The following is a 16,162-nucleotide window of genomic DNA, read 5'->3' on the forward strand; positions in this document are numbered from 1 at the left end:
GGTTCGCAGTTTTCGCGCCACTAGAGCCCAGGAGGAGGGGCCGGAAGTGCCCCTCTGCGGACGGGGAAGCGGGCAGGCACGCAGGGCTCGGCGTCGGCGGGACGCGCGGGGCCGACCGATTCGGCTCAGCGAAAGGGGAGACGAGTCGGAGTAGGCCGGCAACAGTTCCAAGCATGCGTAGAGCCGACCGGCTGGGCGCTGGGAAAGCCTGGCGAGAGCGCGCGGTCGGGAGAGGGGACGGTTACTTCCCGGAAGAGGCGGGGCCACGTGGGGAGGCGCCGAATTAGAAGCGCGCCCCGCGGCTTCCCGCGTCGGGGTGCTGCGCCCCAAACGTTGGCCTTTGCTTAGGGCAAAAGGAGGGAAGGCATTTCCTTTTCTTTCCTTTTTAATTTTTTTTTTTTTTTGAGAAAGTTTGTAAACCTGGAGGCAGCAACTGTTAGGATTCAGGCCAAAGTGGTAAATGACGGAGGGGGCGTCTTCCAAAACCGAGGAGAGAGGGTTGTCCGGGTAAGTCCCGCGGAGCGTGCGGAGGCGGCCCTGCCCGCCTGGCCCCGCCGCTCCTCGCTCGCCCCTCTCCGCTGAGGCCGGTGCACCCCGGACGTCCTCCTCCCCGGCGCACCGTGGGGCGGCCGCCGACGTCCTCCTCCCGGGTACATTGTGGGGCGGCCCCTGGACTGGACGTCCTCCCGGGTGCACCGTGGAGCTACCCCTAGACGTCCTCCTCCCGGGCTTACTGTGGGGCGGCCCCCGACGTCCTCCTCCCGGGCACACTGGGGCGGCCCCCGGACGTCCTCCTCCCGGGCACACGGTGGGGCGGCCCCCTGACGTCCTCCTCCCGGTGCACCGTGGGGGCGGCCCCTGGACTGGACGTTCTCCTCCCGGGCACACTGTGGGGCGGCCCCCGGACGTCCTCCTCCCGGTGCACCGTGGGGGCGGCCCCTGGACTGGACGTTCTCCTCCCGGGCACACTGTGGGGCGGCCCCCGGACGTCCTCCTCCCGGTGCACCGTGGGGGCGGCCCCTGGACTGGACGTCCTCCTCCGGGCACACCGTGGAGCTACCCCTAGACGTCCTCCTCCCGGGCACACTGTGGGGCGGCCCCCGGACGTCCTCCTCCCGGGCACACTGTGGGGCGGCCCCCGGACGTCCTCCTCCCGGTGCACCGTGGGGGCGGCCCCTGGACTGGACGTCCTCCTCCGGGCACACCGTGGAGCTACCCCTAGACGTCCTCCTCCCGGGCACACTGTGGGGCGGCCCCCGGACGTCCTCCTCCCGGGCACACTGTGGGGCGGCCCCCGGACGTCCTCCTCCCGGTGCACCGTGGGGGCGGCCCCTGGACTGGACGTCCTCCTCCGGGCACACCGTGGAGCTACCCCTAGACGTCCTCCTCCCGGGCACACTGTGGGGCGGCCCCCGGACGTCCTCCTCCCGGGCACACTGTGGGGCGGCCCCCGGACGTCCTCCTCCCGGTGCACCGTGGGGGCGGCCCCTGGACTGGACGTCCTCCTCCGGGCACACCGTGGAGCTACCCCTAGACGTCCTCCCGGGCACACTGTGGGGAGGCCCCCGGACGTCCTCCTCCCGGGCACACTGTGGGGCGAATGCCCACACCCTATTCCAGGCCCAAGCGGACGTAGTCACACTGGGGTTTTCCTTTTTTCATGATGTGCTCTGAAAATACTTCCATGATAGCAGTTACCTTAAGGCATTGTGGTTAGTTACAGCCTTTAATCACGGTGGCCTTGTAACCACCCCCCTTCCCCAAGAAATATCCGAACTAATGAGGTTCTAAGTTTCTTGGCGTAGTTTTCAGTGCTGTAGTCGCCCAGACATTAACCTGCCTCTTCTGCCTTTACACAGCTCCTCAAGTGATTACGTTGATCTAGTCAAATATTCTACCTCCTATGTTCCGCAGCCTTCCCTTAGCGGATGGGAAAAAGTGGCATTTACCGCTACTCCGCTTCACCCCCAAATAGAGGACATTTCTGGGCTCCAGGAATGGAATTCTTCCATCGAAGTCACCTTTTGCTTCTAAAGATAATCAAATGTATATTGTTCCCATCGTGGCCCTTGCCATGGCACAATGAAAAGTAGGACCTGGTCAAACTAGACTAGAACACTGCAATATCTGGTCTCAATGGTTCCTCCTTGGTAAACAATGGGAAACGGTTGGGTGGTTTCTGCTCAGATGTCACTTCCTTTAGGAAGTCTTCCTTGATGCCCAGTGTTGGGTGAGGTACCTAGTCTATGTACTTCCATAGCTCACTCATGGTACCTCTGCCTGTCCTTGTCACGTTGTTGTAATTGTCTTTTCACCTCTAGTTTCACTTGCCCTACTAAAACCCTTAAATGAAGGGATTTATCTCCCCTTATTGTTTCTAGCATCTAGAGTGCCTGGTACACAATAAGCATTTAATAAATATTTAATGATAATTTAAGTCTGAGGTATGTTATGTTTCAAAGTCTACACTAAATTCATAGGAAAATAAAACTGAAGAAATAATTTAAAAAACAGCATTAATTAGTGAAATTATGTGGAAATCCCATAAAATCCAGTCTTGTACTGAAATAAACCATTTACCTATCTTTATATGAAAACATAGTCTTGGGAATTGGGAAATTTAAAATGTTTCACTTTATCATTAAACAGTTTTTTCCTAATGTTTTTGCTTAAAACTGAAATAAAATTGGAAAACTGTTGGTTTAATAAAATGTGTATTTTTGCATAAATCAATCCACTGACCTCTTTTTATGTTCTTTAAAATTTGATTCATTACTGGAATTAGCAAGGTTCTGTGTTTTTCTCACCTCATTCAGTTTTATAATTAACCAATAAAAGCTTATTAGCTTTTAAGGAAGTTTTAGGAGCATAAATTGATTTATGGGCACCATATGGTTACATCAAAGGATTTGTTTTGTTTTAACCTGAAGTGGATTCCTGAGCCCTTTTTTTTAAACTAGAAATTCATATTCTTTCTGTCAAGCAGTAGGTTCTAGAATAGAGTGTTTTTATTTTAGTACAAACTACCAAAATTGTTCATGAAATTCAGAGACTATCAGAATCTTAGGGTTCATTTGGTGTAGTACCTCTCATTTTGTAGATGGGTTAAATGTCTTTCCAAGGTCATACAGCTTCAGTATTACATCCAAGACCAACATCCTAGGTTTCCATCCCAAGACAAGCACTTTTCAGTAAACTAAATAAATTGAATACACTAATAGGTTATAAAGTTACTTACTGTGGGTTGTTCTGACTTTGTTGATTTACATTAAGTATTGTGCTGCATTAATTCTTAAGAATTGTTACTATGTTAACGAGACTTTATATGTAATATATATTGGCTGCAATACAGATTGATGTCAATAAAACTATGACATTATAAAAGATGGGAACAGAGACTCACCATGTCCCACACCACAAATTTTTCAAATTAAGCAAGAAAAAATTATACATAGTTGTGAGTTTGATATATGTTGTATTTAATTTTACTTAGTGTTGAGCTATTTTCAAGTAACCTCATCAGGTTGATCATGACCTCATTCAAAAACCATCTGTTCTATCTCTGAGTGTAGTTGTACTTGAATATCTTAAAAGTTGTTGGATTCTGTCCCTTTTGGAACTTTATATCCTTTTATCATCTTACCGTTGCAACTTAATGTTCAGAGGAAGCGCTGGAGCAAAGAAAGTGGCATGGAGTGGAGAACTATAGACCGTGGGAATAGACATTTTGGATTAACTGCATTCTTAAAACATGGTGTTATTTTTCATAAAATACACATTTCACATAATTTTCCTCTTTCTGGTCTATTGGGATATTCTTTATGCTGCTTTTAGGAGTGATCTTCAAAAGGAACATACATTTTAAACTTAACCAATTTAGATAGTATATCTAATGACGATAATCCTAAAATAGGATTTTAAAATAATGGATTACATGTCAAACACTTAGATAGTTTTACTTTTTATTTATTTATTTTTGTGTGTGTGTTTTATAACTGGCTATAAGATAGCACCGTAAGTGAAGAAGTAAATTAACATGTGACAAACAGGAAGGTGATTTAATGTTTTAGGTTTTTAAACAGGATCACTCTGGCTTCTTTGAGGAGAACAGTTGTGTGGGAGAGGAGAGTAGTAAAAAGAAGCAGGGAGGCCAGTTGGGAGACTGTTACTTATATACAGGCAATGCCAGGGGATTTTCATTAGCAATGGGGATTTCAGGGGCACCAGGGTGGCTCAGTGGTTGAGCATCTACCTTTGGCACAAATCGTGATCCCGGGGTCCTGGGATCGAGTCTCACATCGGGCTCCCCACAGAGAGCCTGCTCTTCCCTCTGCCTATGTCTCTGCCTCTTTATATCTCTCATGAATAAATACATAAAGTCTTTTTTAAAAAATGAGGATTTCAGATATATTTTGAAGGTAGAGGATTTGCTGGTAGAGCGGGTATTGGGGAGCAAAGTAAAGAAGAATCGAGGAGGACTGCTGAGTTTTTGGTCTAAGCAACTGGAAATCAAAGTTTTCAGGAGAGGTGGTGGAATCAAGAGTTAAATGCATTTTATGCATCCACATGAAGGCAAAGTAGGCAAATAATTCTAGTTAAGTGCCCACAGGAGATGGCAGATGAAGTGGGATAAATAATATTAGGGAGAATGGAGAAGAGTTCACTATAGAGTCTTCAAAGGAGGCTCAGCAATAATGTGCTTTCTAGTGTAGTCTGCCTCTGCCTCTAAAAATACTCTTCCTATAATTCCTTCTGCTCACTTTCCAATTCCCATGCCCACCACCCACACCTTTTTAATATGTTGTTTGGCATTGTTCTAATTCATTATTTTTTAGTTAAAAGTAGTGAAAGCTTTATAAAGCCTTGTAATTCAAGAAGGTCTAATAGAAGTTCATTCAAGTTACTCAGAGAAAAAGATTCTTTGGGGCATGTCATAGAAGCTAGCTCCTATAAGATGTCCCCTTGATTCCTATCATTCAGAGAAAAGTGGAAAAAATAGCACAGTTCACAGTAGCAACAATTCTACGCTAATGAAAGAGACTGAGGCAAGCATTACTATTTAATAGGTGTGTACTTGGGGAGCAGAAGAGAGACTCCCATCTTTTTCAAATCCATCTCAATAGATACACGGAGACTGTAAGGTGAAGTATCAAAGTTGTTCTAAAAGCTTTGAGATAGATTTTTAAAATATAGTGTGACCAAAAAGATTGGCAAGGAAAGAGACAGTTTTCTGGAAAATACCACATAACTCAGGAAAAGTGGAGGAAAAAAACACTTTAGCTCAGAGACAGTAACTCAAATTTTGCTGTCTGGGAACCAATAGATAATTGTTACTTTTCTTTTTGCCTACATTGTTCATAACAGTTGTGTTTAAGTAGCTATTGTTACAACTTTGTAGTGTTCCCTCACATTTTAATAAAGGAATAGCCAAAATAGATGCCCCAGATAGACACTACTTAAAACTGTTCAACTACCAGTGCTGGTTGTTTTGTAACATAACTGTGGATTCTTTAAACCAGGTTTATTCTGACAAAAGAAAATAAAATAGCATGAATTAAGTTTTAAGTGTAATAATCATGTTACATTAAAATACTATTTATGGGCTTAGTTGAAAGCCCTCTTGATTAAGTGATCCAATCTGTGGAATTTTAATGTTTTAATAGAATCAGTTCCAGCCCTATATTTTTTTCCAGCCTTATTTTTTTCCAGGCTTCGCTGCTCTAGTGAATAGTATTCCATTAAAGTCTTTACAAAATGTTCCTAGTGTTTAGAGAACTACAGTTGGTAAAAAAAAAAAGTCTACTTCATCAATATCTGTTTTTTTCTATAATCCTCAGAAGAAATATAATATGCATTGCAGTCCTTTACATAAATATGTGTTTATCTGTGCCATCATAAATAACACTGCACTAGATGGCAATCTTCATTCATTATTATTTACTTATATAAGTATAGTCAATTCATGTAATGAAATATTAGAGGTAAGACAGGAAGGAAGGAACCTGTGAGCAGGAAAGACCAGAGGAAAAAATGTGAATTGCCTAAGTCCACGTGACTAGCTCCTACACAATCTGAAGGAAACCAGAAAAATGTGAATCTCTCATCCTATAAAAGCCATTCTCAAGACAAATGTGATATGAGGTACTCATAAGTTTGCAGAAACTGGCTTTTTAATTTGACCTGTGAACTATAGTCATATTTGGTCTCAATATTTAGGCAAGAAGTAAACCAATCTAAAGATTTCTAGTTTTATTTCCCCAACGTTTTTCAGATAGGATCATACTTTTTAAACTTTTTTTTTAATTTGAAAAGTAATATATGCATATGATTATTTAAAAAATTAACACAAAGGGGTATACTTTGAAGAGTAATTATTCTTCCTCTTCCTAAACTATAGTCATCCCTGATATAGAACCTATTTTGTATCTGTTTTCATTTTAAAACTTGGAGACTGCTTGCACATGTAGATCTATCCTTTTTTTTTCCCGCTGCATTATCTATTCTATTCGAACATACCATAATTTATTAAAGAAATTCCTCTATTGATGGACATTTGGTTCTTCTCATTGTTTTGCTATTATAGACAATGCTTCAATCGATACCCTTTTATATAAATCTGCTCACAGCTAAGAGCGTATCTTAAATTCCTGGGAGAGCTTTTGCTAATCAGAAGATAACCTGCATTTAAAATTTTGACAGCTAGAGTCAGGGTCACATTTAAATGAAATGTGATCAGTTACAATATTCCTCCAGAGAGAGAAATTGCATAATTTCCTTCAATAGCCATCCCTTCCAGTATACAACTTGAATCACAAATAGAAAACCAAACTGTCAACAAGAATGTCCCTCTCAGACTTTCTCCTTCTGAATTTTATGCATTCTGATGTTTAAGAATATAAAAGTCTCATTCCCTTTCATAATAATGACTTACAAAAGTGTGTCCCCACTCTTTGTCCAGAGTTAACTACAACTTTTCACATTAATGGAGATAAAAACTTATCTTTAAATTAATGCCACCGTGCAACATTCAACCAGAGGGGCTTTTTATGTGAAACTGACTACTAAATGCTTTATACTTTGAATTTAAATGTGTATATTTTTCTTTGTAAAGTGACCTATCAGTAAATATTGGTGCAGTTCTGTATTTTGAAAATGAATACACAAAATAATATTTACAGCGACCCTGACCACGTTATAAAATTAAGATTCAGAAAAGTGCAGAGAAAATAACACTCCAGCATTTATTTTCTTTGCAGCCATGTATGATTTGAGAAAATTTGCTTTGCTTGTGGGATCTGTTAAATAGATGAGACAGTATTTTTTTATTTAGAATGACTTTGCCCTGGTTTTGCTTCGATGCATGGTGATGACTTTTGCGGTATTTTTTGTATCCTACCTGTGTTTCTGGAATGAATTAAGGTCATTATTCAGAGGATGATAATCTGGATTATGTTTGTAGAGTCAGACTGAATCTTCATTGCAATTACATAATACTCTCATCAAATATTTAAAAAATTAAGAGAAAGATATAGATGTTTAGTAAGGAAAAACTAGACTACAGAAGATACCAAAGCACACCAGAATAGCAGAGTTTAGGTCAATTTTGTTTTTAAAATGTTTTGTATGCTGAAGAATTTAGTATTAGTTTTCTTTGAATAGTGGCACTATAGGTGATTTAAAATTGTTCTTCTAAAAGATATTTTATTTTTCTACAGTGAGCACGTGTGATCTTGCAATTTGAAGAACTAATGATTTTTAAAAATGATAATTCCATATGCCTCCAGCTTTCCATTTTCTGTCCTACCCTATCCCTCCTCATTTTTCCTCATACTTTTCTTTCGTTGACCCCTTGGGTTTTGGGGGGATTTTTTTTAGTTGTTTGCATGCTTCTTTGCTTTTGTTTTCTTGTTTTTCCTGGTTATGATAGAGAACTAGTCCTATTCTCCCTTTAGTTACGTATATCAAGGAGTGACTTCTTAAGAAGACATACGATTTGCAGCATCCCTGGTACCCATCTCTGCATTTGTCATCTCTTGTTAACAGCTGGAACAAAGCCAATTACTATGTTTGGGTCTCTTTTTCCTTTTCTAAATTTCATGTAATGTTAATGTAACCATGTGAGAAATATTATTCTCAACCACTGCTAAGGAGAACATAGACAAGAAGAGAAAATGAGGAGGGATAAGACCATTGACATTTGAGTTACATTAAATTTAAATATAACTTTGTTTTTCGTTACTACAGAGAAACCCATATTTGGTGATGAGTAGGTTTAATGAACAAACTTAGCATGGTACAATTTGCAATTAACTTTTTAAAGATTTTATTTATTTATTCATGAGAGACACACAAAGAAAGAGGCAGAGACATAGGTAGAGGGAGAAGCAGACCCCACACAGGAAGTCTAATGTGGACTCAATCCCAGGACCCTGGGATCACACCCTGAGCTAAAGGCAGACTGCTCAACCACTGAGCCAACCAGCAGTCCACAAATAACTTTTAATCCATTAGGTACATCAATATTTTTGTAGCTAGTAAATCAATTACTACCACTATTAATGTTTCACATGTTCTTGACTCATTCCAAAAAGCTGACAAGGAGAATTCTCTATTTATGAATTATCCTAAACACACATAGAATACATTATTTGAATTTCGGTTCTAAGCTTCTGTGTCTTTTAACAGTCTTATGAAGTGTGTTTCAAGTAACATCAGGTAATCACCAGAATGGGAGTGAACGACTTGTGGCAAATTTTGGAGCCTGTTAAGCAGCACATCCACTTGCATCATCTTTGTGGGAAAACCATTGCAGTTGATCTGAGTCTCTGGGTATGTGAAGCACAGACAGTCAAAAAAATGATTGGAACAGTCATGAAGCCCCACCTCAGGTATATAATAAAAGTCCTTAGTATATAAATGTAGGATTGCATAAGCAGCTGATGTCTTGGTTTTGTTTCCACTTTGTTTTTTTGTTGTTCTTGCTTTATGTTTTGAGATTTTAAAATACACTAACATGTTTCTGCTATCTCTAAATCAATGACACAAATCTGTACTTCCTATCCTTTGAGTTCCAGATTCACAGACCTAGCTGCCTACTTAATGTATCCACTAGGAAACTGTAGTGACTAGAAGCCAGAAGTTTGCGAGCCATTCTCTGTTTGACCCCTCCTTACATCCAATCTATCAGGAAGTCTCGCCAGCTCTACTTGGAAAATACACCTTGTGTTCATAAATTCTGTTGATGTTCAGAGATATCACCTCATTATATGCCACCATCCTCTTTATCTATACTGAAATGACATATTCAGGAGTTTTCCTTCCTGAGCTCCAGACCACCTCTGTCTCTAAACCATTTTCCATGTGCACTTAGAACAATCGAAAATTACTCTTGCTTAAAAACATTCAATGATTTCTCAGTGATTGCATATAACTTTTTTGATACTAGTCTGATGTTCTTGCCATTATGTCATACTGCTGTGTTGACTTTGCTATCTGTATATGATGATTAATGTATTACTAATTTTTATATTTCAGGAATTTATTTTTTCGTATCTCATATTTAACACTAATGGACGTAAAACTGGTATTCGTTATGGAAGGGGAACCCCCGAAGCTGAAAGCTGATGTCATAAGCAGGAGGAATCAGATTCGGTATGGGCCTTCTGGAAAAACATGGTCTCAGAAAGCAGGGAGATCACATTTTAAATCCGTCTTAAAAGAGGTAAGTGTTTAGATATCATTCAATAATTCTGATTTGAGTTAGAGATTACATTTTACTCTGATAAATGTTGTTATATATAATCATCTTTAATACTCACTAACCTTATGATAAATAGGATAGAGAAGAGAGTTTATTTTTATTTATTTATTTATTTATTTATTTATTTATTTATTTATTTATTTTTGAGAAGAGAGTTTATATTCTAACCTAAGTTTAAGCCCATCTCTGACGCATAAAAATTCTGAGATGTTAAGCAAGATTTTTAAAATTATATCTGCCTCACTTTCTACCCTGTGTAATGCGAATAGACTTTGCAGGGATGTGGTGAAAATATCCAATATCTAAAGCAACTACTACATAAGTAGGGAGTTGATACATGTTACCTATTATGACATCTTTGGTACTTAAAAGAATTTCCCAGACTAGAGGTCTAATTAATTCAAACTTCACTCATTCAGGATTAATAATAGTTTATATATAGAAAATATATTTGGCTATCCTTAGGACTTTGTAATTTTTAAAAGAACTTATTGTTATATTTTTTTTTAAGAGAGAGAGAGAGCAAATGGGGGACGGGAAGGTGCAGGAGAGAAAAAGGGAGAGAAAGAATCCACATGTTGTGCAGACGCCAACACAGGGCTCCATCTCACAACCCTAAGATCATGACATGAGCTGAAATTGAGTCACACATTTAACCCACTGATCCACTCAGGTGGCTCGTAAAATGTATATTTTTATAAAAGTTAAGGAGAAATCATCTATACTAAAATAAAATATATAATTAAAACAATAGAAAGCAACTATTATTTTTGCCTCTTTTTAACTGTATATATTTTTCTAAACTTGCCATAATAGTGCACAGATGGTTTTTTTATTATTATTTTGAGAGAAAGACAGTGTGTGCCGGTGCCTGTGCACATATGCACGGTTGGGGCAGGGGGGTGGGTGGCACCAGAGGGAGAAGGGAAGAGAGAATCTTAAGCAAGCTCCCTGTCCAGCGTGGAGCCCATGTGGGGCTCGATCTCACAACCCTGAGATCATGACCTGAGCTGAAATCAAGAGTTTGACACTTAACTGACTTAGCCACCCAGGTGCCCCCACAAATAACTTGTATCTTGGATTTGTAACTTAGCTTATAGTACCCACATTTCCTTTTGCTGCATTCTATCCAAATCCATAATTTGTAATGGTTGTGCAATGTGTATGAAATACTATAAAGAGCTATGAAATCATCCCCCATGATTATATATAATATTTACTTTTCATTCTTCTCTATTATTTGTGAAATTATAATTTCCCTTGGGATTTTAAGATAAATTACCCAAAGTGGGATGGATAGATCAAAGTTTAGAAATGATTTTATAGTTCTCACCAATCACTTTCCACCAGCACAGATATGAGATAATGCAATTTCAGTACACCTGAGGAACATTGGTGGTAAGAGATTTATCTTTGTATATTTTAGTAAACAAAGATACTTCTTTCTTTGTGTAATACATATAAATACACATAGTACATATTTAATATGTATTGGTCTTTTAATGGTGAGGTTAAACATTTTAGTTTTTAGCGTCTCAGTTGATAAATGGCCATTGTGTCTTTGCCTGAAGAATCTTTGGAGGTTTTAATTATTTTTTGTTGTTGTTCAAGTTCTTTGTGTTAGAGATATAAACTTTTCTATCATATTTGCTTTTAATTCATATCTCCATTTTTCTTTTGCATCATAGTTAAAATTTTCATTCTTTTTAAAAGATATTACATGAAATAACAATCATTTTTCTCTTAAAATTTTATTTTCTATTCCTATGTTATCTTTAAAAATGGTTTTCAATTAGTGATTTTTCTACCTTAATGACTATCAGTAGTTGAAGAAAATATCTGTACTGGATTCTAGTTATTTCTTACATAGTCTGTTCCTGGAAATATCCATGACCCACATACATTCAGGGCATTAAATACCCAGTCTAAAGCAAAAAGATGCCCATCTCTTCTTGAGAAAACTGCTGCATTTCTATTTCGTTCTTGCAGTGATTGTGATGTTCTTAAGCATTTTGTGTCAGTGGTCACTGTTCCCTAAATGAATAAAAAACTCATTTTCGTATCTCTGTACCCTCAGTTACCAGACCCTACTTCCTAATAACCCACTGCCATCTTATAGGTATAAGCATGAAACACAAAATAATCTTCCTCCAACACCACTCCACATGATAGAGACTTACAGTAGGGAAATTTACAAATTCTGTCCTGGTTTTTGAAGAGTTGGAATGGCAAATAATGCAGGAATTTGAAATAACTTCCAGACTCTCTTCTTTATTATGAAAGGATCTTTCTTTCTTTCTTTTCTTCCTTTCTTTCTTTCTTGGCGTGCATGGTAGTCTTTATGTCTGGGAGGGGGGGGATTTATGGGGTTTGGGGGGTTGAGTCTTTTTTTCTTATCTTATCTCCTTGCTCTCGTGCTTTCTGTCTTCTCAGTTTCTCGTTCTTTCTTTTTCTTTCTTCTCTGTCTTCTTTCTTTCTCTCTTTCCTTCTTTCTCTTTTAAATATTTATTTATTTGAGAGAAAAAGAAAGGGAGCACAAATGGGGAAGGGGCAGAGGGAGAGGGAGAAGCAAACTCCCCACTGAGCAGAGAGCTGGACACAGGGCTCCATCCCAAGACCCTGAAATCGTGATCTGAGCTGAAGGCAGAAGCTTAACAGACTGAGCCACCAAGGTGCCCCTGAAAGGATATTTCTTATTTAGAGGAAGGCAGAGGTAACATCTGTAACAATATTGTCTCCCTAAAGTCACCCAGCCAGAGTCTTGGAAAATTGCCTTTTTTCCAACATAGTACTTTGTCTTTTTGAACCGCATCCACCTTGGGCAACATCTGGCAAAGGTTTTTATTATGTAATATAGCATGCAAGCAATCAGTTAAAGCAAAAGATATTTATAATATCAGTTTCTAGAAACTACAGGTAAAAAGCCTCTTTTCCTCACCATACCCAGTATTTCTCATTGTAAAGTGCAAGAGCATCAAGAAAGAATGCTCTAGGCTCTAAGGCTAGACTATAAGTTGTTCATCTGGATTCAACTCATAACACAAAGGAAGCTCTTAGAGAAATATTTATAAATCAGCAAATTGATAAGAACAATCTGCATAGATATTAGATTTCTGGGAGCAAATCAACAACTGGTCCCTGTGTGGTTTCCCACAACATGAGAGTTTCATTATACAGGCATGATAGAGGAAAAGAAGAGACTTGTAACATCTCAAGTAAAATTTGATAGTAGCATCTTCTTTGGAAGAGCTCATATTACCGTGGCCATCATGTGAGAAGAATTTTTATAGTTTTGCAGATGTAAATCTTAAGGTGATTAATTATTAATCATTTAAAAAGATATTTCTTTTAAATCTTGAGATAACATTGAACAAAACTGAAAGTTGAATATTTAGTATTTTTTCTAAAGTGTAATTTTTTGTAAAGATTTTGTTTATTAGAGAGAGAGAACGAGCAGGGGAGAGGGACAGAGGGAGACAGTGAAGCAGACTCTCCACTGAGCAGGGAGCCCGATGTGGGGCTTAACCCTAGGACCCAGGATCATGACCAGAACCAAAGGCAGACACTTAACCAACTGAGCCACCCAGGCACCCCTAAAATGTAATTTTAAAATTACTTTTTAATTGAATGTGGATTGCCTTTTAATTGACAATTTTGTTAAGTTTTCATTATAGAAAATTTTAAGTCAATATAAAAGTAACCCATCATCAATCTGAAACAATTACCAACTGTTGGCCAATCTTGCATTATCAGTGTCCCCACTCATTGCCTACTCCCATGTCTTTCTGAAGCAAATCCCAGACATAATATTGCCTTAGTCTCAATATTTCAGAATCTTTGTTAAAAGATGAGGACTCTTAAAAAATAGATGAAAACATAACCACAATACATTTCTTATCACATCTAAAGTTTAGCATATATTCTTTAATGCCATAAAGTATTCGCTATTCAAATTTCCATTTGTATCTTAAATATCATAATTTGTAAAACACCTAAGTAGTTACTATTAATATTTGGAATACTGAAGTCAGTTAAACGCTGAAAAAAAAAAAAGTAAAAATGTTCTTAGTTTTCTTGCACCTATGTTTTCTTTTCAGTGTCTCGATATGCTGGAATGCTTAGGAATTCCCTGGGTCCAAGCTGCTGGGGAAGCTGAAGCCATGTGTGCTTATCTTAATGCCAGTGGTCATGTAGATGGCTGTCTCACCAATGATGGAGATGCTTTCCTCTATGGTGCCCAGACTGTTTATAGGAATTTCACTATGAATACCAAGGTACTTTTCTTTCTCTTTTTCAGCATTTGTTTCACAAGGTACCTTTTTTAAAGGAATTATTAAATGATTAAATGAAATAATATGTGTAAAATACCATAATGCCTGGCACATAGCGGTTGCTAAATGAATGCAGTATTGTTACAAATATTGATAAATAGTTCATTTTCTCTGAAATGTGGATTTCTCTCCAAAAGGCTTAATTTGTTTCACATGGTTTAATTCTAAATCAGTTTCAATAATATATTATAAAAATACATATGAAATGTCTTGCTTTGACCTATAACTTCTATTTTTAGTAATTTATCCTCAGATACCTCTAAATATGCAAGAGGAGATGTACAAGGATGTTAATTGCAGCATTGTTAGTAATTACAATGCCCATTTCTATTTTTTAAAGATTTTATTTATTTATTAGAGAGAGAGATCACACATATGAACAGGGGTAGGGGCAGAGGGAGAAGCAGATTCCCCACTGAGCATGGAGCCTGACCCTGGGCTTGATCCCAGGACTCTGAGATCATGTCCTGAGCTGAAGTTAGCTGCTTAACCAACTGCGCCAACCAGGTACCCCTCATATGCCCATTTCTAGGGAATGGTTAAACATAGCCATGGTTCTTAGTTAGATATTGCCAGGAGAAATATTGGTTGTAACTATTCAAGATTGGATAAGAGAGATCATAGACATTTGGTAGATTGGAGCCAGGAAAGCCAAACCTCTTGCCAGACAATTCTGTTAGCTCTCTAAAAATGCTAATAGTGTCCCCACTGAGAAACATTGCCTTAGGGTCCATTATAATGTAATTGCAAGCAGTCATTAAAAAGATAGTATTGGGGCACCTGGATGGCTCAGTTAAGCAGCTGACTTGATCTCAGCTCAGGTCTTGATCTTTAAAAACATTTTAAAAAGTCAAAAAATAAAAAGATATGTATTATTGATACTAAAGTATATTAGTGGGCAAAAATGTTACAAAATAGTACTTTCATATAATTCTAAACATAGCTAATAGTAAATACTTGTATATGTGAGTCAAGGGTTTTTTGCAAGAACATGCATAAGAGGGAGACAAACTATAAGAGACACTAAACTCTAGGAAACAAACTACTGGAGCAGAGGTGAAGGGAGGGATGATTGGGTGATGGGCATTAATTTTTTCTTTTAAAGAGCAGCCCAGGTGGCTCAGCGGTTTAGTGCCGCCTTCAGCCCAGGGCGTGATCCTGGAGACCAGGATCTAGTCCCATGTCAGGCTCCCTGCATGGAGCCTGCTTCTCCCTCTGCCTGTGTCTCTGCCTCTCTCTCTCTCTCTCTCTCTCTCTGTGTGTGTGTGTGTGTGTGTCTCATGAGTACATAAAAAAATCTTAAAAAAAATCTATTTATTTATTCTGAGAGACACACAGAGAGAGAGAGACAGAGACATAGGCAGAGGGAGAAGCAGCCTGATGTGGGACTCGATCCTGGGACTCCAGGATCATGCCCTGAGCTAAAAGGCTCAACCACTGGGCCACCCAGGCATCCTGGTGATGGGTATTAATAAGGAGGGCACTTGATGTAATGAGTACTGGGTTTATATGCAACTGATATACCACTAAATTCTACCTCTGAACTAATTAAAAAAAAAGAACATGCACTGCACTACTAACGATAGTATAATAGTTAACTTTAGGTACTGCAATTACAAGGAATGTTTACTTTTTATAAAATTCACTTTACAGTGTCTGATTTTGTAAGATGAAAATCTTTTGTAGACGTCAAAAAATAATAAAGAGAAAAATGTTGCCCATTATAGATTATTTTTTAAGCCAGTTTTTGAAATTATGACTTTATTTCCGGATATTGAAGCATTAGATTCTGTGAAGATCCTGGTGATCAGGATAATTTTTTCCTATTTTACCTTTTAGGAATAATTAAGCATTTAGAGACAACTCTGACAAATTATTTTTTGTAATGTTTAATGTATAAGTGTTTACTTTTTGAAGATTAAACTAAATTGTACTTTCTTCTAGGATCCACATGTTGATTGTTATACAGCGTCATCTATCAAGAGTAAACTAGGTTTGGATAGAGATGCTCTGGTTGGACTAGCAATACTACTTGGCTGTGATTATCTTCCGAAGGTATGCTTAGACTGTT

At 38.8% G+C, this 16,162-nt stretch overlaps 1 protein-coding gene across 2 annotated transcripts in view; it reads left to right on the forward strand.

Annotated features, from left to right (window-relative positions):
* The first annotated feature begins 39 nt into the window (after positions 1 to 39).
* The window catches only part of GEN1 (GEN1 Holliday junction 5' flap endonuclease), a 31,073-nt gene continuing 14,950 nt past the window's right edge, over positions 40 to 16,162 (forward strand). The window contains exons 1-5 of one of the 2 annotated variants that reach the window (XM_038560827.1): positions 40 to 507; positions 8,686 to 8,888; positions 9,535 to 9,721; positions 13,858 to 14,034; positions 16,036 to 16,146. In XM_038560827.1, the coding sequence (XP_038416755.1) occupies positions 8,728 to 8,888; positions 9,535 to 9,721; positions 13,858 to 14,034; positions 16,036 to 16,146 (636 nt within the window). In that variant the 5' untranslated portion in view covers positions 40 to 507; positions 8,686 to 8,727. The remainder of the gene's footprint in view (positions 508 to 8,685; positions 8,889 to 9,534; positions 9,722 to 13,857; positions 14,035 to 16,035; positions 16,147 to 16,162) is intronic. The other variant, XM_038560829.1, reaches the window with a different exon arrangement.

The sequence above is a fragment of the Canis lupus genome, chromosome 17 (genome assembly GCF_011100685.1).
Source record: "Canis lupus familiaris isolate Mischka breed German Shepherd chromosome 17, alternate assembly UU_Cfam_GSD_1.0, whole genome shotgun sequence".
Classification (NCBI taxonomy): Eukaryota; Metazoa; Chordata; class Mammalia; order Carnivora; family Canidae; genus Canis; species Canis lupus.